Source organism: Thamnophis elegans, chromosome 2 (assembly GCF_009769535.1).
Source record: "Thamnophis elegans isolate rThaEle1 chromosome 2, rThaEle1.pri, whole genome shotgun sequence".
In the NCBI taxonomy this organism is placed as follows: Eukaryota; Metazoa; Chordata; class Lepidosauria; order Squamata; family Colubridae; genus Thamnophis; species Thamnophis elegans.
The window spans coordinates 58,521,275-58,549,078 of NC_045542.1; the positions used below are offsets into that span (position 1 = coordinate 58,521,275).

The 27,804-nt window shown below is 39.3% G+C and overlaps 1 protein-coding gene across 2 annotated transcripts in view; it reads right to left on the bottom strand.

Moving 5' to 3' along the window:
- OGFOD3 (2-oxoglutarate and iron dependent oxygenase domain containing 3) overlaps positions 1 to 27,804 on the bottom strand; it is a 51,940-nt gene that overhangs the window by 14,836 nt on the left and 9,300 nt on the right. Inside the window, exons 3-8 of one of the 2 annotated variants that reach the window (XM_032212191.1) lie at positions 26,126 to 26,201; positions 22,689 to 22,731; positions 17,493 to 17,557; positions 17,009 to 17,065; positions 13,749 to 13,809; positions 7,482 to 7,605 (exon numbers count right to left, since the gene is read on the bottom strand). In XM_032212191.1, the coding sequence (XP_032068082.1) occupies positions 7,482 to 7,605; positions 13,749 to 13,809; positions 17,009 to 17,065; positions 17,493 to 17,557; positions 22,689 to 22,731; positions 26,126 to 26,201 (426 nt within the window). Of the gene's footprint in view, positions 1 to 7,481; positions 7,606 to 13,748; positions 13,903 to 17,008; positions 17,066 to 17,492; positions 17,558 to 22,688; positions 22,732 to 26,125; positions 26,202 to 27,804 lie in introns of both variants that reach the window. The other variant, XM_032212190.1, reaches the window with a different exon arrangement.

The following is a 27,804-nucleotide window of genomic DNA, read 5'->3' on the forward strand; positions in this document are numbered from 1 at the left end:
ATGTCACATTGGCACACCTGGAAAAACCCAAATCTGAAAGCTTCCAGGTTTTCTCCACCCAAAAGAAAGCCCAAGTCCCTTCCCCTGCACCCACATGTCCATCACATGGTCCAATCAATGCACCATCCCAACTGGAGATGCCTCCCAGTCACACCAGTCCAGGTGTAGGCCAAATGTCCTTGGCTCTCAGAGAAAGTAATGTTATTATGGCTATCTCCCCTTCCAGTTTTCCACAGCACCAAATGTGGCAGCCCTGAAGATCCAAAGAAAAAGATGGCCCCCAGGGCTGACAAAGGATTTGTTTTAAAGAGACAAAATAAGCAGCTTCAGATCATTAGGAAAGGGCCCCTAGACCTGACCACTCAAAGTGTAATGTTCTGTATGCCATCCCTTCAGCACAAAATGGTTTCCCATGAGTGAAGAAAGATTTTACTTTATTAAAATAATGTTCAAGGAAAATAAAGGATCAGATTAATCAGAAATTTTATCATAAAGGAAATGCATATGTGGAGAAAAGCAATTATATCCAGCAAAAGACATAGTTTCCAGAGACCAAGAGATCAAATTATTAAAATTTCTTCTGCACAAAGTTATTTAACTGCACATTGTTAATGCGAAACATGATTATGATGATTTAAGAATTTTACTCTGCACCTACTTCCTTCCCTGTGTCTTCCTTTTTTTCTATTTCATTTCCCTCCAACAGTTATAAATTACATCATTTTTCTGGACATATTTCTTTGTTTAACCTACCACCAATATGCCAATTTTTTCAAGCTATTAATGCTTTTAGGTATTACCACAATATATTACACCCCCTTTTGTTTAAAAAAATATTGTTAAAAGTTAACATTATAGATTGAATTGAAATGGGAAAATATACACATTAGAATGACTGCTTGGGGATTGTGATTGTGCTAAAAAGGCAACACATGAAGCTACACAAATGTCAACATGATTATAATACTGATGCCTCTATGATTTAGAGTGTCTTAAGAATCCCTTGGAGATCTTGGCCATAATTTACCACAAAATTAATTATGCTTAAACTTAGATGTTCACAATTAAGAACCAGAAGAACCCCCAGGGGCTAAATGGACTCCTAAGGTTCTTCAAAAGCTTTAGTTCAGAAAAGGGCGAACAGGAATTTCTCTGCAGCTTTTCTCTTTCTCTCTTTTTTCTCCAAATTCTTTGAGCCTGTAAGAAGGCTTAAGAGAAAGGCTGAGCTTTATTTCACCTATCTCATAGAAACAGGGGGAGAGGAAAGTTTGAAGATGTTTTTGTTAAATATATTCAAGAAAAAAAACAGTTCTTTTCTGGAACCTTCCTCGATCTAAAGAGCTCAAAAAAGAGGTTGGTGGTAGGGAAAAAAATCAGGACTCTTTAGTGAAAGATAATTCTTTTTCTTGCTTTGTCATGGTTTGGTTAAAAAATATACTGAAGAACAGCAGAACAGTTCCAGGTATTTCTTGGTATGTTACTTAAAGAAATACACGCCTTCCTATTCCTCTGCATATACAATACAATAAAATACAATAGCAGAGTTGGAAGGGACCTTGGAGGTCTTCTAGTCCAACCCAGACAGGAAACCCTATACCGTTCCAGACAAATGGCTATCCAACATCTTCTTAAAGACTTCTAGTGTTGGGGCATTCACAAGCTGTTCCACTGATTAATTGTTCTAACTGTCAGGAAATTTCTCCTCAGTTCTAAGTTGCTTCTCTCCTTGATTAGTTTTCACCCATTGCTTCTTGTTCTACCCTCAGGTGCCTTGGAGAATAGTTTGACTCCCTCTTCTTTGTGGCAACCCCTGAGATATTGGAATGCGCATGCGTGGGAAATAGAATGGCTGCCGAATTCCACCGCTCCGAATGCTTGCGACCAAGAAGATATTAACCGTGGCGCCCAGGACCCCTAACATGGTAACGGAGGGGTTCCTTTTGGGCACCAGCCTTCAGCCTTCCCAGGGAGGTGGTCGTTTAGGGAGGGGACCGCCCTTAAGCGGCTCCAGGAACAGCTCCGGAACGACGAGATCCTCCCTGGCGTGGCTTTTTGCATCGGGCTTTCTAAACAGCTGGGAAGCGGCGGCGACGGCTCTGTGCGAGAGGCGGAGGCTTTGGCCCTGCCGTTTGGAGGAGTGCCGAACCCCCTCACTGACTGACCAACATCGTGGGGCTGGCTTATGCCCCGAAGAGGAGGTGGGAGGCCCAGGAGAGATGTCCAGACTGGACTGGGACTGGGACCGGGAGGCAGAGGAATCGATTTCCTGTCTCCGTTACAGCTTCGCTCCTATCCCCCCCTGCATTTTAAAAGGGCGTTTTGCCACGATTTCATCGCTGTTTCTGCAGGACCTTAAAAGGTCTGACCATCTATCGGCTTGGCTTAGGAGTAAAACTGGAAGAACTAATTTACGGACTCCCTGTGGCAGCTATTACCATCAGCTGCCACCATTACAATTATCACTGCCTCAGGAGTGCTGTGTTAACTGGGAAACTGAACTCCCTCTAGTGGCCACAACGGGTATTTATCTGAAACCTTTGCCATCATCCAGCACTATTACATCAGAGAGGCAGTGTGCCAAGAACTTAGACTCCCTCCAGTGGACATTGTTAGTATTTCTTTTTGGACATATACTTTTCTGGACCATTTACAGCTTTCTATCGGACTCCCATTAGACCTTATTAACGAGAAGGCCAATCCTAAGATCCTGCCTTCACCAATTCGCACAACCGTTTAACCGCGCAATTTTTATCTGGTATGATGAGTGCATGGGATTGTATGTGCTTGAGTGAATGATCCCACTTTTATTATTCATTATCATTGTATTTTTATGTGTTTTAACTTTCTGTGGGGACTGCTTGGGTGAATGAATGAGTATGTCTGATTCGGAGGACCTGCCGGGAGAAGCGGGGGCCATGGGGGTGGTTGAGGGAACTAGAGACACGGGAGAGGGTCGGGGTATTACGGTCGTAACAGGGAGGGGCAGATACGGCGGGGACTTCAGGGCAGGCCATTACCGGGGAAGGAGGGTTCGCTACATTACAGAGATCCCTCCTTCCGGCCCTGTGAGTCCCACTCCGAGACCAGATGGCGCAAGTAATCAGGACCCTGGACTCAGGCTGCTGTCGTTAAATGCCAGGTCTGTGGTACATAAAGCTCCTCTCGTCCGGGACTTAATTTTAGACGAGAGGGCAGACCTGGCATGTATTACTGAAACCTGGCTGGGCCCAGAGGGAGGAGTCCCCCTTGTAGAACTGTGCCCAGAAGGATTTCAGGTACTGCACCAGCCGAGAGCCCAGGGAAGGGGTGGGGGTGTGGCCGCTGTCATCCGGGAGTCGTTAGTTCCTCGTAGGGTCCCTGCTCCGGAGCTTGTCGGGTGTGAGTCTCTGCTGATAAAGTTGGACCTCAAGGGTCAAGTGGGTTTGCTGTTAACGTACCTGCCTCCCAACAGCGTTGCAGCAGCCCTCCCCTCGCTCCTCGAGTCGGTAGCCGAGCTGGCAATTGAGTTCCCTAGGTTGATGGTCCTGGGGGACTTCAATTTGCCTTCGCTCGGTGAAAACTCTGATGGGGCGCAGGAGTTCATGGCTTCCATGACAGCCATGGGCTTGACCCAAGTAATTCGGGGCCCAACCCACTCGGCAGGTCACATGCTCGACCTCGTATTCCTCTCGGAGCAGTGGATTTGTGATCTTGGTCTGAGGGGTAACGACATCATACCCCTGTCGTGGTCAGACCATTGCCTACTGAGGCTCGACTTCCAGAGACCAAACCCCCACTGTAGGGAGGAGGAACCGACCAGGTGGTTCCGCCCCAGGCGACTCATGGAACCATTAAGGTTCCAGACGGAACTTGGGGTCATTCCTGATTCTTTCACCCACAATTCGGTAGAGACTTTGGCTGCTGCCTGGCATTCGGCAGCATCAGAGGCCCTCGACCGGATTGCGCCACTACGGCCCCTCCGAGGCGGCGGATCCCGGAGACCCCCTTGGTTCACCGAGGAACTCCGGGAGATGAAGCGCCGGAGGAGATGCCTAGAGCACCGATGGAGGTCCAATAAGTCCGAATCGAACCGAGCAATGGTAACCACCTGCACCAAGGAATACACCAGAGCGCTTAGGGCAGCGAAAAGATCCCACATAGCCACCTTGGTTGCGTCCGCTGAGTCCCGCCCAGCCGCCCTGTTTAAGATAACCCGCTCCCTATTAAATAAAAGGGAGGCGGGGGAACCCTTGCAGGGCAGAGCTGAGGATTATGCCCAATTCTTAGCGGACAAAATTGCTCGGTTTCGGTCGGACTTGGACTCCACCCCTGCAGTTCCAGCCGAGGCACAAGAGGATCAGATGGAACATCTCTGGGTTGAGTTTCAGGATGTTACCCCCGGGGATGTGGACAAGGCCATGAGGGCTGTGAGTACCTCCACCTGCGTACTGGACCCGTGTCCCTCATGGCTGGTTACCAGCAGCAGTGAGGTGACACGAGGCTGGATCCAGGCGGTCGTGACCGCCTCTCTTCGGGAGGGGAACTTCCCCGCCGCACTGAAAGCGGCGGTGGTGAGACCCCTCCTAAAGAAGCCATCTTTGGATCCAGCTGTCCTTAATAACTATCGTCCAGTCTCCAACCTTCCCTTCCTTGGGAAGGTTGTTGAGAAAGTGGTGGCCTTTCAGCTCCAGCGGTCCTTGGAGGAAGCAAACTATCTCGACCCCTTCCAGTCAGGCTTCAGACCCGGTTACAGCACAGAAACCGCTTTGGTCGCATTGACTGATGATCTCTGGAGAGCCAGAGATGGAGGATTCCCCTCCATCCTGGTTCTCCTAGACCTCTCAGCGGCTTTCGATACCATCGACCATGGTATCCTTCTGCGACGACTGCGAGAGGTGGGAGTGGGAGGCACCGTGCTGCGGTGGTTCTCTTCCTACCTCTCGGACAGGTCGCAGTCGGTGTTAGTGGGGGGGCAGAGATCGTCCCCTAGGCCCCTAACATATGGGGTGCCTCAGGGTTCGGTCTTATCCCCCCTACTATTTAACATCTACATGAAACCGCTGGGAGAGATCATCCGCAGGCACGGGATCAGATACCATCAATATGCGGACGATACTCAACTGTATCTGTCCGCCCCGTGCCAACTCAATGAAGCGGCAGACGTGATGAGCCGGGGCCTGGAGGCGGTTATGGACTGGATGAGGGCTAACAAGCTTGTGCTCAACCCAGAAAAGACCGAGTGGCTGTTGTGTTTCCCTCCCAAGGATTCCACCAATATTCCATCTCTCAGGCTGGGGGGTCAAATTCTATACCCCTCAGAGAGGGTCCGCAACTTGGGAGTCCTCCTAGATCCACAGCTATCGTTCGACCACCATTTGACGGCTGTGGCTAGGGGGGCATTCGCCCAGGTTCGCCTGGTGCGCCAGTTGCGACCCTACCTGAATCGGGAGGCACTCACAACAGTCACTCGGGCCCTCGTGACCTCTAGGCTGGAATACTGCAATGTGCTCTACATGGGGCTGCCCTTGAAGAGCATCCGGCGTCTTCAGCTGGTACAGAACGCAGCCGCGCGAGCGATTGTGGGTGCACCGCGGTTCACCCACATTACACCTATCCTCCGCGAGCTGCGCTGGCTACCTGTCGATTTCCGGGTGCGCTTCAAGGTGCTGTTAATCACCCATAAAGCCCTACATGGTAGTGGATCTGGATACTTGAGAGACCGCCTTCTGCCAATCACCTCCCTGCGACCAATAAGATCACACAGACTGGGCCTCCTCCGTATTCCATCGGCCAGCCAGTGTCGGCTGGCAACTACAAGGAGGAGGGCCTTCTCAGTAGTCGCCCCGACCCTTTGGAACGAACTCCCCGTGGAGATTCGTGCCCTCACCACCGTCCAGGCCTTCCGCACAGCCTTGAAGAACTGGCTAGCCCGTCAGGCCTGGGGATGAAGATAGTTGCCCCTCCCGAATGATGAATGCATGTTGGTTACTGTTTTTATTATATGTGTCTTTGTTATTGTCTGCATTTCCCCTTCCCTGATTTTATGTGAGCCGCCCTGAGTCCCCTCAGGGAAAAGGGCGGCCTACAAATGTCAATAAAATCAAAAATCAAAATCAAACACTGCTATCATGTCTCCCCTAGTCCTTCTGTTCATTAAACTAGACATACCCAGTTCCTGCAACTGTTCTTCATATGTTTTAGTCTCCAGTCCCCTAATCATCTTTGTTGCTCTTCTCTGCACTCTTTCTAGAGTCTCCACATCTTTTCTACATCGTGGCGACCAAAACTGAATGCAGTATTCCAAGTGTGGCCTTACCAAGGCATTATAAAGTGGTATTAACACTTCACTTGATCTTGATTCTATCCCTCTGTTTATGTAGCCTAGAACTGTGTTGGCTTTTTTGGCAGCTGCTGCACACTGCTGGCTCATATTTAAATGGTTGTCCAGTAGAACTCCAAGATCCCTTTCACAGTTACTACTATTGAGGAACGTACCACCTATAATGTACCTGTGCATATACCTTTAAAGTTTTTGGGAAATTTTTCTCCCATGAAATGTTTTTCAAGTAAAATGTTTACTTGAGAGGGGGTAATAATTTGATTCCTGGCAAAGACCTCAATTAGCCTCTGCAGTTTTCTTGGCAAGATTTCAGAAGTGGTTTGCCAATGCCTCCTTTTTAGGGATCAGAAAATGTGACTGGCCCAGGTCACCCAGAGGTGTGATTAGCTTTTGGTAACTCAGGCTCTTCCAGATATCTTGGGACCAACTGCCAAAACTCCAATCCAGTATGGCCAATGGAATGTATCTAAAGGATTCCAGGCTGTGGAAGGATAGACTAGATGACCCTTTGTAGCATATTGCATTGTTGTAAAGTTTCAATAGGATAGTGAAACCTCTATGTAGGCCGTCCACTGAGTCATTTTGGCTGTCTCTTTCACTCGGTCAATCAGATTGTGAAGTCAAAACAGATAGAGGGTTATCTATCTGAATGTTCAGACTGTATATTTCATTTGCAATAATTCAAAGCATACTACTAGATTATTAGCCATGTATGCCTCTTTATATTTCAGTCTCCTTTTTTTTAACCATCAACAAAATAGTTTGAAAATTAACAATTCATAAATCATGCTTATTTTTAAAAAAAATTAATGTTGCTTTTCAAAACCATGTTTCCTCATGTGACATCATCAAGTTACAATACATATTTACCTCTCATTTATTCTTGTAATAGAAGGCAGCTGGAAATCACAATTCTTACTTGTATAACATTTGAATGGTGGAAGGTGTAATACTGCTAAAACTAGTGTTAGATAAATGCAAATATTAGATAACTCTTAAGACAAAAGCTGCCAGTTTTATTTGCACTTATTTATACTGATGTTCTAATTCATTTATTTCTATCCTGAAGGTACGGATACACAAATTAGGGAGCTGTGTACAAAGGAAGATATTAAAAACAGAGCACGAACTAGTAAGATCTGTAAAGCAAAGAAAGTTCTACCTGCTCGAGGTTCTACAGTCCTATTTGCGCCTTCGTCCATAAAGACAAACCGTCCACCACCAAAATCTTCTGCATAGTCTGATAGGTAGAGCAGTGATGTGTAATCAAAGGAGCCATAGGTCACCTACAAAGGAAAGATAAAGTACTGAATATAAAAAAAAAAGCTCGGGGATTGAATTGGGTCTGCAGATGCATAGGCCCTGAAAGAAGTTGGTTATCTGGATCCCTTTTAGTTGGGTTCCAGGTCCAAGTGTGGCAATGAGATTTCATTGATTTCATCTGTGTTTAACCTCTGGTGAGACAAGGAATGTATCCCCTCCTGGTACTGAATGCTATTTCAGTGGCTTTTGATACTATCAAACTTAATATTAGACTGCCCCCAAGAGAAGGAGTTTGGCACATTGCTTTGCAGTGTTCTCCTCAATCTGAATTTGCTTCCTTTGCAGCCACATCACACTAGACTTTCCATCTGCAATCAGCTATTTGTCACATTTTGTTCATAAACACTATTACTAAGCTAGGTATTTCAATCCTATATCTTTGTGTCTAATTTTTTTTTCACTTTATGAAACAATTTGTATCTGTCTCTAATAAATTTCCTTCTGCAACTTTCAATGGATTGAATGAACTTTTCCAAGGATACTAGCTATTTTCATTCTCATTTCTAAAGAGAAGCTATTCATGAGCACTGTTTGAATGGGATTTTTTAAAAGTCAATTAGCCAACCTCTTAATTATCATGTCATTAATTCAAGACACACGTTGCTAATCAGAATACTATGGGATCCTTGATCAAAGAGTTTGCTGAAATCTAGGATGACCTAGAAATCTAGATGGCTGCAGCATTTTCACAATCTGAACAAAAAAAGAAGGCTATTCTAATAAGACTTATCCATGACATATATATGCTTATGTTTAGTATTGATCACATTATTTTCAAGGTAATAGAGATCAGAGATATAATTACTAACTGGTGGATAGTTTCTTGGATGGTCTCTTCCCCCTTTTCAAAGATAGGAACATTTGTTCTTTTTCAATCATATTTCACCAGTTCTTCATGAGTTCTTAAAAATAACATATAATGGTTTGTCAAACTATCAGCTATGTCCTTCAGTATCCAAGGATGCAATTCCTCTGACCCCCAGAGACGTAAGATTCATTTAAAGCAAAGAAGTATCTTCTCATCATGTTTTGTTAAATTGTGGCTCTGTCCCTTCATCCTGCTCTTCATTATTTCCTTAGACAGCAAATATATCCTTGTGGGAGAAGACTGAACCAAACAGCAGGTAAGAAAAAAGCTATTTCCTGATTGCCTTTTCTAATTTTCGTTAAGCAATTAGTATACTAATTTGTGTTTCTTTCCTTTTTATGAACATATATGAATAATTTATTTTATAGCAATAGCAGTAGACTTATATACCGCTTCATAGGCCTTTCAGGCCTCTCTAAGCGGTTTACAGAGAGTCAGCATATTGCCCCCAACAATCTGGGTCCTCATTTTACCCACCTCGGAAGGATGGAAGGCTGAGTCAACCCTGAGCCGGTGAGATTTGAACCGCTGACCTGCTGATCTAGCAGTAGCCTGCAGTGCTGCATTTAACCACTGCGCCACCTTGGCTCTATTTTCTACTTGTTCCACTATCAGCGAATAGTATTTTTTCCATTTGTTTTTTTTTTTAAAAATATACTGTATCCAGTACTTATCTACAATCACTTTTCTGAAGGAAAATTGTTATGTGAGGCATGTTCCAAACAAAAATAATTTTCTTCCCAAAATTAATATCCTTCATCCATTTGTTCTAAGAATGAAAGAAAATGATCAGGCAGTAGCATATGCAAGTGGGAATATCTTTGCAAAGAGTTGATCAATTATTTTGCATAATTTCCTAATCATTTACTGAAAGACCCAAGTGAGCCTCCTGCTGTACTTTTATTCCAGCTGCTGCCACCATAAATTAATTTGTTTTTAGAGATATTTGTTTTAAAGTGCTTTATAAAAGAAGCTACAATGATGATAAGTTGCAACTATTTTCAGCACCACTTAACTTCTGCTGACAAGTGCAGATGTACTCCAACAATTCAGGAAAAATTCATAGAAATGTTTATGTCAGCAATCCACAATTTCCTCAATCAATAATATAGAAATGTTCATATGGTGTTTCAAAACCAATTTTCCATAAGTTACTGAATAATCAGTATTTCTAATCTTACAGCTTTGAGAAAAAATATTTTCACTAGAATGAAAGGTTTGAAGATCACAAATGTAATCTTTGTGGAACCTTTAAAACTCAGGAAAAGTGGTTTTTCATCCTCTTTTCCTTATCTACTACTGTTCAGTTTTACAGATCAGTGTAATTTCAGTTGCAAAATATGTTGCAGAATGCTGAGCTAAATGTTTTAGTGCGACACTGTCACTCACATTCGGTTGAGTAGGAAGTAATAAATTATTCTCTCCCAATCACCAGAAAGGTTCAGAAAAAAATATCTTGGCTAGATCAAGGACAGAACAGCCCAGTTTCCTCCCGATAAATATAACTTCAGGATCTTTCCAAGCCATACCATTTCTGGAAAAGCAATGATGGACTGAGGAGCTAACAGCCACCACAGGATAAAAACAGGCAAGTAGACTGACTTTTTGATAATGCTTCTCCAGACAAGGAATAAACTTGAAATTACAAGTGTTCCAGGCAGCTGCCACTCATGACTGCAAGTCAGCAGTCTCCAGTGGGATTACAGCTCTGGGTGATGAGGAAATAGCTATCTTGTTCAAACTGCAGTGAGAGCCTTTGGAATTGTCATGGACCAGGTTTAGGACTCACATATGGATTCTGAGTCTAACACTGAACAACCTTCAGCTCAACTGGTGGTATGTCAAGGGGAATCACATGAGCCTGATCAAACACAGGCACCACCTGAGCAGTTAGAAAAGTCAGAAAATGACATACGACCTCCCAGCCCACACCTGTGACAAGAGCAGAGAAGGTCTATCAGACTCCTCATCAAGCAAAGAAGAAAACTTTCTAATTGGTGACAACTGGCTGCAACTTATCAAAGAATCTTCTTTGCCTGTTTTCTTTGCTGTAAATATCTGCCATCCAGCTCACGTACAACATTTGTGTGTGATTTTGGTTCTCGGGCCTTTAGCATTTGGACTGGCTGATAACCTTGACCTTGAAACACTGAGCTGATTCTGGATGATTTTGTGGCATTTATATTGCCGCCTATTTGCCCACGGCAACTCAAGGCAGCTTACAGAATATAAAATGACATTTAAAACTAACAAAAAGAATCAAATAAATTAATATAGTACAATATAACAAAATCACCCCCAGCTCCCATGGCCCTGTCCCAACGACAGCAGATCCCACAAGCCATTTAATGGGCGCCATCCTGTTCTGTATTCCCCAGGCCCGTTGGCAGAACCAAGTCTTCAGCCCCTTTCAGAAGAGTATTAGAGTGGGGACCATTCTAATCTCTGAGGGAATGATGTTCCAGAGCCACCACGGAGAAGGCCCTTCTTCTGGGTCCCACCAGGTGTATCTCCTTCGGAGATGGGACCTGCAACATTTCCTGCCTCCCTGCTTTCATGGGTCAGGTAGATGTGACTGGCAAGAGACGGTCCCTCAGATAACCTGGTCCCAAGCCATAAAGGCCTTTAAAGGTGACAACCAGCACTTTGAATTGCACCTGGAAGCAAATCGGCAACCAATGCAGCTCCCGCAGGAGAGGTAATAAATATGCACACTGGAGTTTGCACAAAACCACGTGGGCTGCTGCATTTTGCACCAACTGGACCTTCCAGATACTCTTCAAGGGCAGCCCCATGTACAGCGCAGTGCAATAGTCAAGAGGGGAAGTGACTAGGGCATGAGTGACTGTGAGTAGGGATTGTTGCAACGTCCAGGAAAAGATGTAACTGGAGCACAATCTGCAATTGCACAAAGGCCCTCCTGGCCATGACCGCCACCTGCTCTTAAGAGTTTTGCATGCTCCAGTTTTCAAAGCAAACCTTGTAGCCAAACTTTGGCTTTGTTTACGTTTCTTGTTTCCCTGTAACTTTTTCAGCCTACTAAACTGATAATTACCCAATAAAGTATGCACATATTTGTGTGGCTGAAGCTACAGCAGGGCACAAAGGACATTAAGTTCACAAATTTTCATTTCTAATCACTTTCAGAAATTACTTGCTTATTGTTTTTCAGCTATTATGAATCTTTAGCTTGACAAGTTTCACAACACCAGGTGTTTCCTTCAATCCTTAGACAAATAGGTTTTAACTAAAAGTTTAAAAATGTAAACACTTTTTAAATAAACAGCAAAAGGGCAATTAAAAGTTTGATTTTAGCAAGTTACAAATGAACTAAGGGTCCAGATGAATATGAAATAAGATTTTGGGATTAATTATATAGAATCCTTCCTGTGGGAAAATGCTTCTGTTTTCTTTCTTCTTTAAGTTAATAAAACTTTAAAAATTAGTTACTAAAGCGAACTAAACATTATAAATAAAGGTGCAAACTCACAATTATAGAATTAAGCAAAGTATTTTAACATTAGACAATACCTAAAGATATTTTTGAAAAATGGATCCAGAAGTTCATTTTAAGAGTATCTGCCTCTATAGATAGACTATTTAAAAGATGTTATGGAAAGAAACAAATTCTATCTGACAATATCAGTACTAATTTGACAGAATTACAAAACCCCCACAATGAGTTATTTTATCACAGTTTTAAGTTAAGTTTAGTCCATGAAATGTGAAAGAATATTGATACAAAGAGGCACTGATAAAAAAAGGCCAACTATGCATTTAATTCTGAGTTCCTTCTAAAAGTAAGGAAGAGAATATAATGAAACAAACCACGTTCTATGTAAAACCTAAAATGATGGGAAACCCTATCCATTTAAACGACTTTCATTCCTTTCATTTTTCCAGATAGTGTGTATAATGCACATTATTACTACTTATTACTGTACTAATAATTATTACCAATTATTACTAAATTCTTCAAAAATCATTATTTACTAGGATTAGTCTTTAACATCTTTTATCTTTTTATTTTATGTTTTATTGTAATGTGTCTGATTATTGTGAAATACCCAGAGTCACTGAATGTTGGACAACAAACAAGTTTAAAACATATGATTTGTTGCATAGCCAACCAGACCTTGAGACTGGATTTAGTATTTTTATCCATCTATGCAATCCTTCTATTATTATAATTATAACTAGAGCTATGTTTAATTCAATCAAATAAGATGGATGAAATGCTTTTTTAAAAATATAGTTTTTTTTAAAAAAAAAAAACCTTTGAAACTGCCAAATCTGGAAGAGATTAGAAAAATAATTTTTTCAACTAAAATTAAGCAAGATAATATCTGAAAAAATAAACATTTTGTGGAAAACTGTAATGCAACTTTTTATGAAATGATATGATTTACTGGAACAATTCATACTGAATCAAACCAAACTATTTCTATCATATTATTTGAAGAAGATTGACAATTTGCAAAGAAAAGCAGCAAAAAAGATTTTGTTTATTGTATGAATAGATGCAGGAAAATGTCGAAGTTACTCTCAATAGCCTCATTCAAACAGTAAAAAATAAGTTGGAATGTTATAGTCTTTAAACTTACATTGGTAAAATATTTTTACTACTAACTTCCTCAATACTTTTCTGAGCAGAAAAGCAGAATGTAAACTTTATAAATAATGGATTACATAGTACAAATATAAAAGGCAATAGAAAGCCAACATGATAAAAGAAAATTCTAAAAAAATAAGAAACTAAAAATACTCCCAAAATAAGATTCTCAAAGTCATATACCAACAATATTTTAGCTTTATCAATGACCTTTGTTTATTAGGAACTTTGCTCCTAATGAACAAAGTGCTACACATGCTGATACTCTGTTCCTACATTTTCATATTATCTAGCAAAGCATAATAAGAATCAACTGAATAGCCAGGCTGATTATGTAACTTAATAGGAAACAACCCTAGGTTTTTAACTTCTAAATTTTGACTCACCAAAAAGGGAGCACTACAAATTTAAAAGTCATTCTACATCCATTTACTCATTAATACATTTCATTAAGCTCAGCAGGGGTTACTTCTGAGAAGGCACACATGATACTTACTTGCTGAAATTACATCAGAGCATCCTGACTCTTTAATTAGAGTGCTAGCATATATATATGCAGGATGCCAATGCCAAAAGTAGATATTTAGAAGAATAGTAAGGAAAATATTATTTCAATATATCATTACCTTGTCAATATGAGGATGCCAATATTCATCATGGGTTGTCTTTGCTTCTGAGTTATTTATTCTAGAGAAGAAAGTTGGTTTTGTCAAATACATGGAAGATGAGCTGATGCCAAAAGCAAGAGCTATTTTTTGTTGAATTCTTAGCCTCACATCACTACAAATGAGAAAAGAACACCAGAACTGAGTAAAATTGCACAAAATATTGGATTTATTTTAAATATATTCTCTTATTTCACAATATCTAACATACACAGAATATTAAAAGAAATCCATGCACATTGTCTCAAGAATTCTATAACTTATGTGTAGCACAATTAATTATAATACATCATGGATAGCAGTCTTAGAGAGAATAGAATCGCATTAATTTGTTTGTAGTTCAGTTCAGTTTAGTTCCGTTCTGAAGCTTCCAATGATACAAATACTATATATGACCTGCACTTTATACTCTACTTCTATAACCTCCAAGCTGGAAAAAAGTACAATTTGTCATTTTTTTCTAACTGTCCTCCATTTCACACATCACATAAGTCATAAATCAGTTTTATAAATCCCAACGGGTGAATTCAATCTTCCCATGCAAAAGGTTTTCACCCAACAAACATTTTTGTTAATGGAAGTGGAGGCCAAGATACATTCTGTCACTTTTGGGTGAAAAGTCTGAAGCAGGCAGATTAGGAACCAGTGACAGGACTTTTATCTGAAAACTAGACAGTTATTTCCTGCTTTCAAGGTCAGAAGAGAATTGGCTAATATTCAAACAGGTGGAAAGAAAAGACATAGAATTTAATTAAACGCTGTAAAACTCTTAAGTAGTCTTTGAGTTATGACTCTTGGGTTCAGAAATCATTCAAAGTTACAGCTGCACTGAGAATGAATGGTACTTAAGCCCCATCACCAAATTTATAGCCATTACAGCCCATTCTGTAATCAGAATTTGGGTGCTTGGCAACCCACCTGCACTTAAAAACCACAGGTGCATTTCAACTCCCTCCCCCACCCCCACCCCATCTCTGCCCTTTTGGCCCCTTCTATTCTTTAGCTCCTACTAAAGAGCATGCTACTGTCCCACCTCACTGACCTACACTGCCTTCTTACACTGCCTTCTTACCCTCCCCGTTGAGCATTTGAGCATTGAATATTTCTCCATATCCATTGTCCATATTCTAAAAAAATTTCAACACTGGAAGATTTAGAAGAAAAGAAATTCTCTATCTAATACTGTGCTTCCCAGCCTTTTTCTTCATAACTCAAAACAGCTTATCAGAAAGCCTTATTGAACTTTGAGTCATAACTTTGAATGGTTGCTGAACAAATGGTAATCATTCAAGGACTACCTGTATTATAAAAACATTTCTATATCATCTCAACAATCATTTCACTGTCAATTTTATTGATATTCATCTTCTCAGGAATAGTTTGGGAGATTTCTGAATATATTTCAATAAACATGCAATTTATAAGACAATTTAAAACTCACTGTTATGATGGGTAATTGGGTTTGTGTGTCATTATTCAAAGAAAGACCATTTTTACCTAATTTTGGATAATTGACCCAGGAAACATTGATCTAAGAGCACAAACTTGCACATAACCCAAATACTGTGTACTTTCATTATCAACACTGCTTTTTTCCATATTTCAGATCTATCTTAAAAAAAAAATATTTATTTGAAAAAGTTTATTCAGGAAACTTATTTTATCCAAACCAAATCAATTTGAACGTCTTGTCTATTTTTTTTCCAGTAAACTTTGCCCATCATTTAAAAATCTTCCTCAATAACTAGTTTTTATTCACATAGTCTATTTGACAAAAATCAATTCAGGCACTCTAAGCAAACAATAAGACTTTTCTTTAGCTATTCCTTTGAGCTGCCACTCTGAAAGCTATCCACATGCTGAATTGTACTGAAAAATCCTTTAAGAATTTCTTCTGTGCTCTCTAACACAATAGCTGTGATTATATCGAAAAGGCATCAGATGCTCTTTAATGCAGAACCATGCTCAGAGATGATAATCCAAAATGAAAGGTAATTTTTATATCAACCCACCATTTAGACTTGTGTTTATCTGCCTTTTCAGAATGAATCTTCTATCTACAACTAGCTACATTAGAAGAAGTATCCAGTAAAAGAAGTAGATACACAATGTAAACTGAACTGCGACCATAACATCTATACAGTTAGAATTAATTTATGAATCAGATTAATATAATTAAGACTACCACATCTTTTTCTGGTTCAAAATACTATATGGGGATACAATTAATCCTTCCCAAAACAGATTCCCCTGCCAAACAAGAACAGGTCCAGAATGCTCGCACTGAGCATACTCCCCTCCAAGTTTCTATTCAAACATCATCCCTCTAGTCCTCTCCAATGGCAATGAACAGCTGATAACAACCAAGGCTAATGTGGTGCACTGGTTAAGATGCTGGATCAGAATAGGGAGATACAGGTTCTAGTCCGAGCCGAGGTGGCGCAGTGGTTAGGGTGCAGTACTGCAGGCCACTTCAGCTGACTGCTATCTGCAGTTCGGCGGTTCAAATCTCACCGGCTCAAGGTTGACTCAGCCTTCCATCCTTCCGAGGTGGGTGAAATGAGGACCCAGACTGTGGGGGCGATATGCTGACTCTGTAAACCGCTTAGAGAGGGCTGAAAGCCCTATGAAGTGGTATATAAGTCTAACTGCTATTGCTATTGCTAGTCCATCATTAGCCATAGAAGTACACAGGTTCATTTTAGGACACTTACTCTCTCTCAGCCTAACCTACTCCTCAAATTTATTACAATGGGGAAAAACATGATAGCAACTTCATATTAATTTTACTAATCTTAAGTATTACCAATCTTTAAAAAGAAAGCTGCACAAGAGACACTCTCCTTTTGCCATTTAACTAGTGGACTGTACCAAAATCAAATGCTGGGATTAAATAAAGTCTAGGAGTCCTCAAGATACATAACCAAATTCTTTCTGTACTCTACCCCTCCATTCATTAGTGGTAAAACAAAAGTGATATTTTGAAGATTCTTCCCTTCAATCTATTAAAATGTTTCCTGAACTAATATTTTTACAATGCAAAATGTTTCATCTTTCTTTGCTACATAACAAGTTAAGGCACTGATCAATTCAAAAATTATGCTACAATATAATTTTTCTCAAATACAGTAATAAATAATGAGTATTAGTATAACAAAGTTATACTAGCCAGCTAATGGAGAAAGCAAAACTAAAATTTTATAATACCTGGAATTTCTTACCGGTATAACTGAAAATCCTTTTCTGTGAAGATGTCATGGATTTTATCATTAAAGTATCTGGAGGAAAATGAAATAAATAACTCACGAAATCAACTCACAGATCATGTATATTAAATCTTTGTACTAACCAATTACTTTCAATATTCTTTCAATTAAATTGTTTACTCAGATCACAATTTTAATACACAATTATTTTTAAAGTTTCAGAACAATACTTATTAAGTCTAACACACAAGATCAATTCTAATAAATACCAATTGCTGTGGAAAACTGACAGCTTGTTTAAAAAAATATTCTAAAATGAACAAGAGCCTATTTCTACATCCAATATCCCCAAAATGATTATCACATATTCTTTGCTAAATGAAGAGAAGTTGCTGAAAATAGAGTAACTTGTGTAAAGTCATTTAACAGACTGAGAGTTAAAAGAACAAAGATCAACCACTCTAAAGGTGGATATATTAAAATGCAATTCTAAATTTACCTGTACATATTAACAAAATGCTTCCCCAAAGAAAGGGCTCCAGAGTGCAAATCTAGAATTGAAGCCTGAAATAGGAATAAATAAATACATTCAGTATGTAAATACAGACAATGGAAAATATTTAAGGGAAGCTGCTTTCTTTAAAAAGAAGACAAATTACTCTGTTTGGAAGTCACAATCCTATTCTACAATGTTCTGAGAACATAATGTAAAAGTGTGATGATTTTAAATATTTCCCAAGAACAAGGAAACTCAAACTTACTCTGAATTATTTCCCAATAATTCTTTATCTATACATATCAAGCTTATCAATATTTCTGGAGGGGGAAAAGTTATGAACTTTTAAGTGGAGTGAATTTAAACCATGATAGAAATCACTATTAAGAAACAATGTTTTAAATCACAATTTCTTAAATAACTAAAATATTTAATAACAATTAACCGCTTTAAGACTTAGCCAATTCAGTTGGTTCTAGATTATTGTTTATCCCTCTGCTTCTTATGTCTGCATAAAATGAACAAGCAAACTAAATCCTATGGACAACTTTTCCACAAACCCTGACTTTTTACTGAATTGTAATTTTGAATGTGGCAGATGGGAAGAGATCATAAGAATTATAATTAGGCAGGTCTGAATTTTTCCCTGACTTCAATTTTTTTTCAGAATAAGCCTTCAGGCAGAAAATGCCCAGTCCTCTGAAGTGCTTTCACATTATAGTATAGAGCAGTATGTTAGCATCTTACAGAAGGGATCCAGAAAAAATCCCACTAAAATTGCATGACAATATATTTGTATTTAAGCTGAATTTATATATAAAATAAAATGCAAACAAAGGCTATTTGTTTAATGAGGTAAAGCCATGGCATATTTTTATTCAGCAGTCAGTTATATTCTCCATAGAATATCTTATTTAATTTTTTTAAATTAACATTAGGAGCAACAGCAGTAATATTCTCTTTCATGACCTTGGTCAGATTCCTGTTCAGGAAGTAATAAAGGATAGCGTTACAATATGCTGACAATGTAACTAGCTTTTAAAACAATATTTTCAGTTTCTACGAAACATGCTGAGTGACTCACTGTACAAAGGGAATTAATAAAAACAAAATGGCAGTTAAAGTAATTCATTCATGAGAATCTGCTCACCAGTGTAAATAGAAGCACAGTGGCTCACAAGGTTAGAACGTTGGACTGATGATTTGTGTTTGAAACCCGTTGCTGCCTCAAGGTGGGGTTAGCTCCTGTCACATACCCTGGCTCCTGCCAACCAAGTGGTTCAAAAGTGGGTGATCGCAAGTAGATAAATGGGTACCACTTCAGTAGGAAACTTCATGGCGACCCAAAAGGATTCCCCAACTGGGCAACGGTGATGTCACCGGCAAATCCTTTCACCATGGAAGCACTTTGGTGCTTCCGATACAGAAGAATTAGTATACCGGCGTAAATAAAAAATAGGGAAAGCATCTGTATGAAAGGTATTCTTATGTCATAATAGGTGAATACTATAATCCTTAATCTGAGGATACCTAGATGCTCTCTGAGCTTGAGCACTGATTATGTTACATAATTTGGGTAATGAAATACCTGCAAGAAAACAACCAAGCTCATAGAGTACCAAGAACCTCCCATTTCAATCCTAAACTACAAATATTCTCCTTTATTGATCCTTAATCTGTAGGGATGTCAAAGCGGTTTGTAAATGATGCAGATTACACATGCACATAAAGGTATCTTAAACTCATACTACCAATTTTAGAGCAGCAATCATTCTTCATCAATTACACTCAGTGTAGTTTAGACTATGATACTTATCACCTTATTTGTGATAACATCTGACTATAGAAATATTCACTTGGGCAAGTAGAACTAGCCCCTATGAGACTAATAATTTAAAACATTTATGAAAAGGTTGTCCATCTCCCTTGCATCAAATAGAAGGAAAGCCATGCAAAAGATTTCTTGCTGAAAGATCTGAAACAACTGAAAAGAAGTCATACATTCAATTTAGGATTTAGAGAAAAAAGATAAAAGCAATACTGAATCAACTTGATTTATTGGAGGTATGTGAAATATATAAAAATCATCCTGGACAGAAATACTATGAAAAAGTTATAAACCACAGATATATTGTTAATTTATCAATTTTAGAAGAACGGCATAAAGGAAAGATAAGTTCTATTTGGGACAGAACCCAATACATGTCTACAACAAATTACATTATTCAGCCAATTCATCAATTATTTTTGGAATTATACAGCAAACAGTCACCTGACCCAGAAAAAATTGAATATTTGAATGGCATATTACTTTAAATATTACTAATCAACAAAAAGCGCTTAACCCATAACAAAAGTCAATACTAACGAATCAGTTAAAAAGTTAAAAATGAATAAAACTCCAGGACCTGATGATAATTCAACAATACATTATAAGATTTTGTCCAGCAAACAGCCATTTAAAAGGCAGCACCATTCACAGATGCAAAATGGGTGGGGAGAGATTCAGACCTATCTAGCTTTTGGAGCTGCAAAAGAGACAGTGAGAGAATCCTATTTTCAGAATTGTAAGATTGAGGTCAGCCATTCCACCTGAACGAGATAGGGCAGGAAATATGACCCAATAAACTAATCCTATTTTATTGTAAAGCGACATTACCAGAATCTTCAGTGTTCCAGAAAATTGTATTTAAGTTACTGAACTAACAGACTTCCTACATTCAATCAGGAAGATATAGTACATTATAGTGTGATATTAGGATATCAGATTAATCAGAATAAGACACAAAGAATTATATGGAATCTATCAGAAAAAAAGTGTAGTAATACCAATTAAGCCAATTAAGTATCTGGGAATTTTACTTAGCAAAATATAAAAAGATTTATTTAAGAATAATTATTTGGAAACAAAACGTAATAGCAGATATGCACAGCAAAAATGAATATTTTACCCAGAATTAACTTTCGGTTTCAAATAATTCCAATAAGAATTGAAGAACAGATATTAAATATGTATCAGAAATGAATGAATGTATTAATTAATTCTATTTGATGAAATAAAAAAACTGGCAATAAAATTTAAGATTTTGCAAGATTTGAAAGAGATAGATTAGCAGCATCAAATCTTAAATTATATTATTATATCAGTTGTTTAATCTGAATCCATTGCTTCATTATTAAGTATTTATTTTCCTGAAAGTGAATATATATAAAAAGTTGACTAGTAGAGATTCATACGGATAAATTAAAGATGAAATCTTCTGAGATTCTCTCCAATGGTTAGAATTGTCTCATTGGTTTCAATATCTCCAAATAAGTAGTATAGTTCAAACAAGGGATAATACTCGAGAGACTTGACTGAATTTTAAACACTTGTTAACTCAAATATTTGTTGGGGCTTATTTCTAAGTTGTTACTGAAATGTGAACCAAAAAGTGAACAAGTTAAGGATTCTCTTGCTGGAATTCAAAATTAGTAACATTAGTAGATACAATCAAAGTTAGGTTTTTACTATGCAATAAAATAGCTAGAAGCCATCATAATAGTAGATGAGGTACATAAACAGATTTAGCAATCTAAATTGTGGATTATGCATCAATGTCAAAATTATATATTTAAAAAGAATTTTGAATTTAACTTGAAAACTTTGTCTGAATTGTTATTCTGTACTTGTACTATATGCAAAGTTTGGGTCTCTTTTAAGGTAGTGTTTAAAATACTAAATCTTGTCTCTAGTCTAACGAAGACAAATCATCTAAATTTGGTAAAAAGTTATACACTTTATTCTGATGAACAGTTCTTATTTAACTTGAAAACTTTTTCTGAACTGTTATTCTGTACATGAACTTGTACTATATGCAATGTTTGATTCTCTTTTAAGGTACTAAATCTTGTCTCTTTTGTCTAACGAAGACAAATCATCTAAATTTGGTAAAATATTATACACTTTATTCTGATTAACAGTTTTTATTTTTATTAATTACTGATATGTGATTGGATTTCAGTAATTAAGATTACTGTAATATTAACCCAATATTATTTTGAAATGCTTTATTCAATATTATACTGTGTGGATTTAAAAAAACAGTTTTATTCTTTTTTTCATTATTATGATTGTGCTATTAAAGTATTACAATATAAGCATACCAATAACATTTTTTTTATGGACGAAAGCTCCTAAGACAATCAGTCAAGTTCAATTACACAATCATTAGTGCTGTCATGGTTGCAAACATTGTGAGCAAAATATGTCTTCTTTACTGGCCTCTCAGTTTGGCATGTGGTGAACAATACAAGTAAAAGGGTTTCTAGCCAGCATTACTGGCTTCTGCTAGCTAGCTGGCTATACGGACTCAGCACACCCTGCCCTCCTGTTCCCGGTTGCTCCTGGATAGCTCCAGCAAGTACTCTTGCTGCAGTCCGGTTGCTCCCAGGCTGGTTCCAGCCAGTATTTTTTGGGCTCAGCTCTAGCAAGTACTCTTTGAGCCCAGTTGCTCTCTGGCCGGCTTGAGCAAGTACTCTGCAGGCCTGGATGGCTTCTATGAATTGACTACAGCTGGCTTGCTTTCCTGGCTCTTCTCCCAGCATGAGTCCCATCACCCAATACCCATCTGGGGGCCCCCATGCATCCCCTGCCCCCTGCGCATGTGTGGCAACTCTGAAATGGCACGTTGTGGCAACTTTCAACGGTGCGTTGTCTCGGACGTTGACATGTGCATTTCAAATTCTGTACTTGAACACATATTGCATAATAGAAAATGAACAGACTGATTTAAGTAATATATCCCAATGGAAATTTATTTGACAGACAGTGGGCAAACAAAGAACAGGCAATGTACAGTTCTAAGAGAACAGAAAGGCAGACTGAAAGAGGTTCCTTCTCACTCATCCAGATGAAGAGACTTTGGGGCTTTCAAACAATAGCAAGGCTATGTTGATTCCTTATTGAATAGGCTGTACATTTCCTAATAAAAAAGACACTAAGATTGAATGGCAAAAGCTGGGATTTAATGTTACTGGATCACAGACAGTTGAGATTCCTATCCGTAACTAAAATGAACATTTTCATAAACGAAGATGAGAATGGACTCCCGTTTCTGTCTGACAGGTACTTCTCCCCGAAAGACAGCGTAAAACATAATCTGAAGAATCTTGCCTGAATACCAGAAGAACGTAAGAAAGTAACAGGACACTGCTCACCCCTCCATCCGATCCTCCCAGGGACAGTCCCCTCTCTGCTATTCTGTGGACGAAACAACAATCTCAAAACATAGCTTTTCCCCCAGTTCTTTACAGATGTTTTTGAAATACAACTTGTCACCGTTAATAAGGAAGAAACAGAAAAGAAACATCCCCCTTGGATTCATAACAGGTAAATCAGCATAACAGGTGGCCTTCATTATCTGTGGAGTTTCATTCTCAAGGGTTCAAACTGCGGATTAAAAAAACTGTAGATGTGACCTTAAAAAGAGATAGAGAAAAGCATAGAGAAAAGCTATCCAGAATATTGTGTTCATGTAAAAAAAAGGAGGAGGGGAAGAGCTCCAAGCTAGAGTTACATAAACTTTTCTGCATGATCTGGACTCCGTTTAACAATTATTGAAATAAAATACTGCAGATAACGAGGGACATTTGTGCCACACACATTACTCAGAAAGAGGCAAAGCATTTGCTAGTAAAAATGGCAAAATCCAAAGCTCAGCGCTTACCCAGTCATTTCCAGGTAGGATTACTGCAAAGGTCAGCAACAAGTTTTGAATTGCAAGTGAGCAAAGGTTAGAAAAATCTAGTTTATTATCAATGAAATAATGTTCTGTGGGAAAATGGGAATCTATAGGCTGAATAGAGGAGTCTAAAGATGCAGTGGAGAGAATGAAAAGGGAGTGGGTGAAGTACCTTCTGTGATGAAAAGAGCTATTCATTTTTATTGAAAAAAGCCCCTAATTAAAGCTTTCAGTTCTTTCTGTGTTTACCACTGAACACTAACCTTAGGGCTGATCAAGGTGTACTTTTCCAGCTAAAGTTTAGAGCAGCTGAATAGGGGAAGAATAACAGTTTAGGCCCGTGATGGTGAACCTATGGCATGTGGGGCACAGGTGGCACGCGGAGCCATATCTGAGGGAACACGAGGAGTTGCCTTATGTCAACTCCAGCGCACATGCACGTACTGGCAAGCTGATTTTTGGCCTTCCAGAGGGAGCGGGGGAGGCCATTTTTCGCCCTCCCCAGACTTCAGGAGGCTTTCCTAAACCTGGGGAGAGCGAAAAGTGGCCCAACAGGCTTACCGGAACTCCAGAAGCTTCAGTGAGGCCTGCACGCATGCACAGGGGGGGATTGCATTATCCCCTCCCCCCCACATGGGTGTGGGCATGCGCATATGCGCTATTGCGCACATGCGTACACTTTTGGCACCGAAGCAAAAATAGTTCACCATCACTGATTCAGGCTATCCAGGAAATAGGGCTGGCAAGGGAAAAATAGTATATGCAACTCATATTCCCAGCAGCATACTTTGTAACAAGGCCAAAATATATATTCATGCTGAGCTAATCAACATCTCATAGGAATATCACATGCTGAAAGAGAGGCATATAGTGCAGAGTATAAAACTGCATATACTTGAAATAAATATTGTGTTTATATACATAAACACACATACTCATTAATAGAAATACAGTATGTGTCCATGGAAGGTGTATCTAGATCACGTAAAAACTCTCGGCCCATGGGCCGGATGTGTCACACCCTGGCATGCCCACACCCAGTTTAGCGATGGGGGGAAAAGCCCCAATACGCCCCGTGATGCCGCCATGACAACCTGAGTTTGACACTCCTGATCCAAATAGACGAAACTATTCTAGATAGGCTTTCTGGATTTCTGGATCCAAATTCCAAAATATGAAAATACAACGGAGACAATTTGGAAACCTGGTTTTAAATTATGGCCAATAATTTATTTATTGTTAATAAACAAGTTAATACAGTTAGAGAGGAGGTATAATCTCATGTTTTAAAAGAAAACATTTGATTCTTTGGCCTTCCCTACCTTAATTCCATATCTGTTAAATGAAATAATAATGGTGGCCTATGTCACAAGCATGTTTGAATATAAATAGAATGCAGACCAAAAAGTATGTTTCATGTTATATCAGGGGAAAGGATGGAAGACATTTTAGATGTTATAGAACAAGAATTCCCTGATGTTTCACCAAAAGTCCTCTTGACTAGGCACGACAAAACTGCGCTAGTCAAAATAGCGGTGATTAAACCGCGTCGCTAAAGCCACGACGTCATCACCGCCGTGACAACAGCGTGGCAACAGAAGGGCGTTCTACATGCTTTGTTCCAGCTCAGCCGTGGGGGGTCCAGCTCAGCCGCGGGGGGCAGCAGGAAGCCCGCGGGGGGCCCGGCAGCAGCGGCGGCAGAAGAGGCAGGGCGGGCGGCGGCGGTGGAGGATGCGGCAGCGGCGGCGGCTGAGGCTCTCCCGGGGCCGGCGAAGCGGGCTTGCCCGGCGGCCGCCGCCGCCCATCCAAGGAGATGTTGTTGAGGAAGAAGAGGGTGGCCTGCTTCCGCCGGGCAAGCCCGCTTCGCCGGCCCCAGGAGAGCCTCAGCTGCCGCCGCTGCCAGGCCCCCCGTGGCTGAGCTGGACCCTTCCCGTGGGCTGCTGCTGCTGAGCAGCCCGCTTTGCCCCGTGCCCGCTGCCGCTGTCAGCTGGAGGAGGAGGGCTATCTTTGGAGGTACAGTCAAAGAACGAAGCATGTAGAACGCCCTTCTGTCGCCGCGCTGTTGTCGCGGCGGTAGGGTCGTGTTTTTCATAGCGCTTTGGATGCCGCGGATTTGCCTCTGCACTTATGTCGGCGCGGATAAGGGCTTCGCGGTTTTGTGGTGGAACCGACTAGGACTGGGAAAATTAGTGGAATGGGGAGTCTTTGGTGCTCTTTTGGCTGTTTTCTTATAGACATTTCATTACCTACCTAGGTAGAATCATCAATGTAAGTGAGCATGGGGTTTGCTCCCAGTTTATATACAATAGCTTGCCCTGTCAGTAATACTGGTATATGGTTTTTCCTTGTTATTTCCTTAATTAGGGATTGTTTTGTGCTTGATCCTTTGCCTGGTGCTCATTCCAGCTTATCTGGTTATTGGCTGTTGTAGAGGATATATCTTTTTAATTGTGTCTTTTGAATGGTGTGTAAATAATGTCTGATAATTTATACTAGAAGTCCTCATTTAAAGTGTGATTGTGACTGGTCATAAACTGAAAAATCATGTGACTGCATCACTTTATCCCATCTTAGTGACAACCCTCCTGGATGTCACTGTAAAAAAGAACTGCACAGGTTGTTAAAGAAGGATGTCACATGACTGCAACTTCCAATTTCCTGTTAATATCCTCACTGACTTTGCTTGTGAGAAGCCAGCAGGAAAGTTGTAAATTATGATCACATGACTGTGGGGATGTTGCACCATCCATAAGTATAAGATCCAGTTATAACTACCACTAGTTCAGAGTCATCGTAAGTTCAAACAGTCACTCAAGGGGGCATCTGTATACTGTTTACAAAACAAACAGAAAACACCACCACCACTCTATTCTAAAGTTTTTAACAAGGACATTCTGAAAAAAAAATATTTACCTACGGATTTGCTCAGCTTCTTCCCTGCTAATTATGGAATCTGTTATTCCTCTTCCACACTTCCGAGGGGTACAGCCTAGATAATGCATAAGAAAAAAGAAGAAGACAGTATTTAAATGTATGTTTAAGTGTATGGTTTGCCAATTGCATAGTGGCAAATAGGACAGCACTCCAGAGGGTCAACATCATTGCCTAGAGGATCATTGGTTGCCCTCTCCCCTTTTTGGAAGAGCTTTATAGCTCCCGCTGCCTTAAGAAAGTTCAAAACATTCTCAAAGATCCATCTCATCTTGGGCACTTTTTTTTTTTTGGAATTATTACCATCTGGCAGACGGTACAGTATGATAAAAACTAGGACAAACAGCTGAAAAACAGCTTCTATCCCAGGGCAATAGCCATATTGAATTCTACGGTATAGTGCAATATTGGGTTTTCAATTTCAATTATATAGAATGTAAAGGATGTATATTTATGATTTCATTTTTATAATTGTAATGAACACTGAAGACAGCATTTAATTTCGTTGTACCATGTGCAATGACAATAAAGTAAACTAAACTAAACTAAACATTTTTCACTGCTGTACCTGTCTTTAAAGGTATTACAGACAGTCAGGGTGGATAAAAATCGATGATTTTTTTTAAAAAAAATCAGATTTAAATTGGATTTTGTTTTATTTAAAACAGATTTGTTTTATTTTTATCAAATTTATTTTAATAAAATGCTTCTGGAGTAAAAATCTATCTAAAGATAGTTTTCTATTTAAGATACATTAATAATTTAGTTTATTCAGCATGAAATGGAGCTTAGTTTTGCAGCATGGTTGTATATTCTGCAATATTGGGACTATCAGTGAGTCAACAGCAGGTCAGACGTGGAACTGCTACGGAACAGAGATGACAGTTGCTCTTTAAAACTTATGATTTAAATTGAGTTGATTTAAATCAAGCCTTTTTACTAGTGATTTAAATCGTGATTTAAACAGACTTGATTTAAATCAAACCCACCCTGCAGACAGCTGTATTACTTGAAATGATTGATCCATCAGTAGTAGATCAAATCCATCACAACTTATACATTGCTATCATTACACCTCATACTTTTATTTAATTCTCATAATAATTATTGTATCTTATGAAAAAACAACTGTCCATTTCAATTTCCTCCACCATTTTTCTTGGTTTCATGCATTAGCTGAAGAATCTGACTTTCTAATTCTCAAAATTATACAAATTATTGTTAAAAAGTCTATATTTCTTTCCCCACACAAATTATCCTGATATAACAATAAACATTGTAATAAATCTAAGTAATGTTTTTTTGCCTAATTCGTCAAAAGAATTTTGATCTGTTTGGAAGAATTCACTGGTGTCAATTTTTACTTGAATATAAAAGACAGTTATCTCCAACTTTGCAAATCTTTATATTTTTGTTAGGAGCTTCAAGTAGCTGAAGTTAATATTCTATCCTGTTGATTTTACTTCTTGGACATTTACAAAACTATCATATTTCAAGGAGCATCTGGGGAACAACTATTGATTCAACTTCGTCAAGTGAAATAAACAAATACTGAATTACAAGCTTGATCTTTCAGAATAAATTAGACTCTTGAGACCAACTTTTCCTGTACTCTTAAAGAGTAAAAATGACAGGAGAAAAAAAATGATCTATCTGCAGCG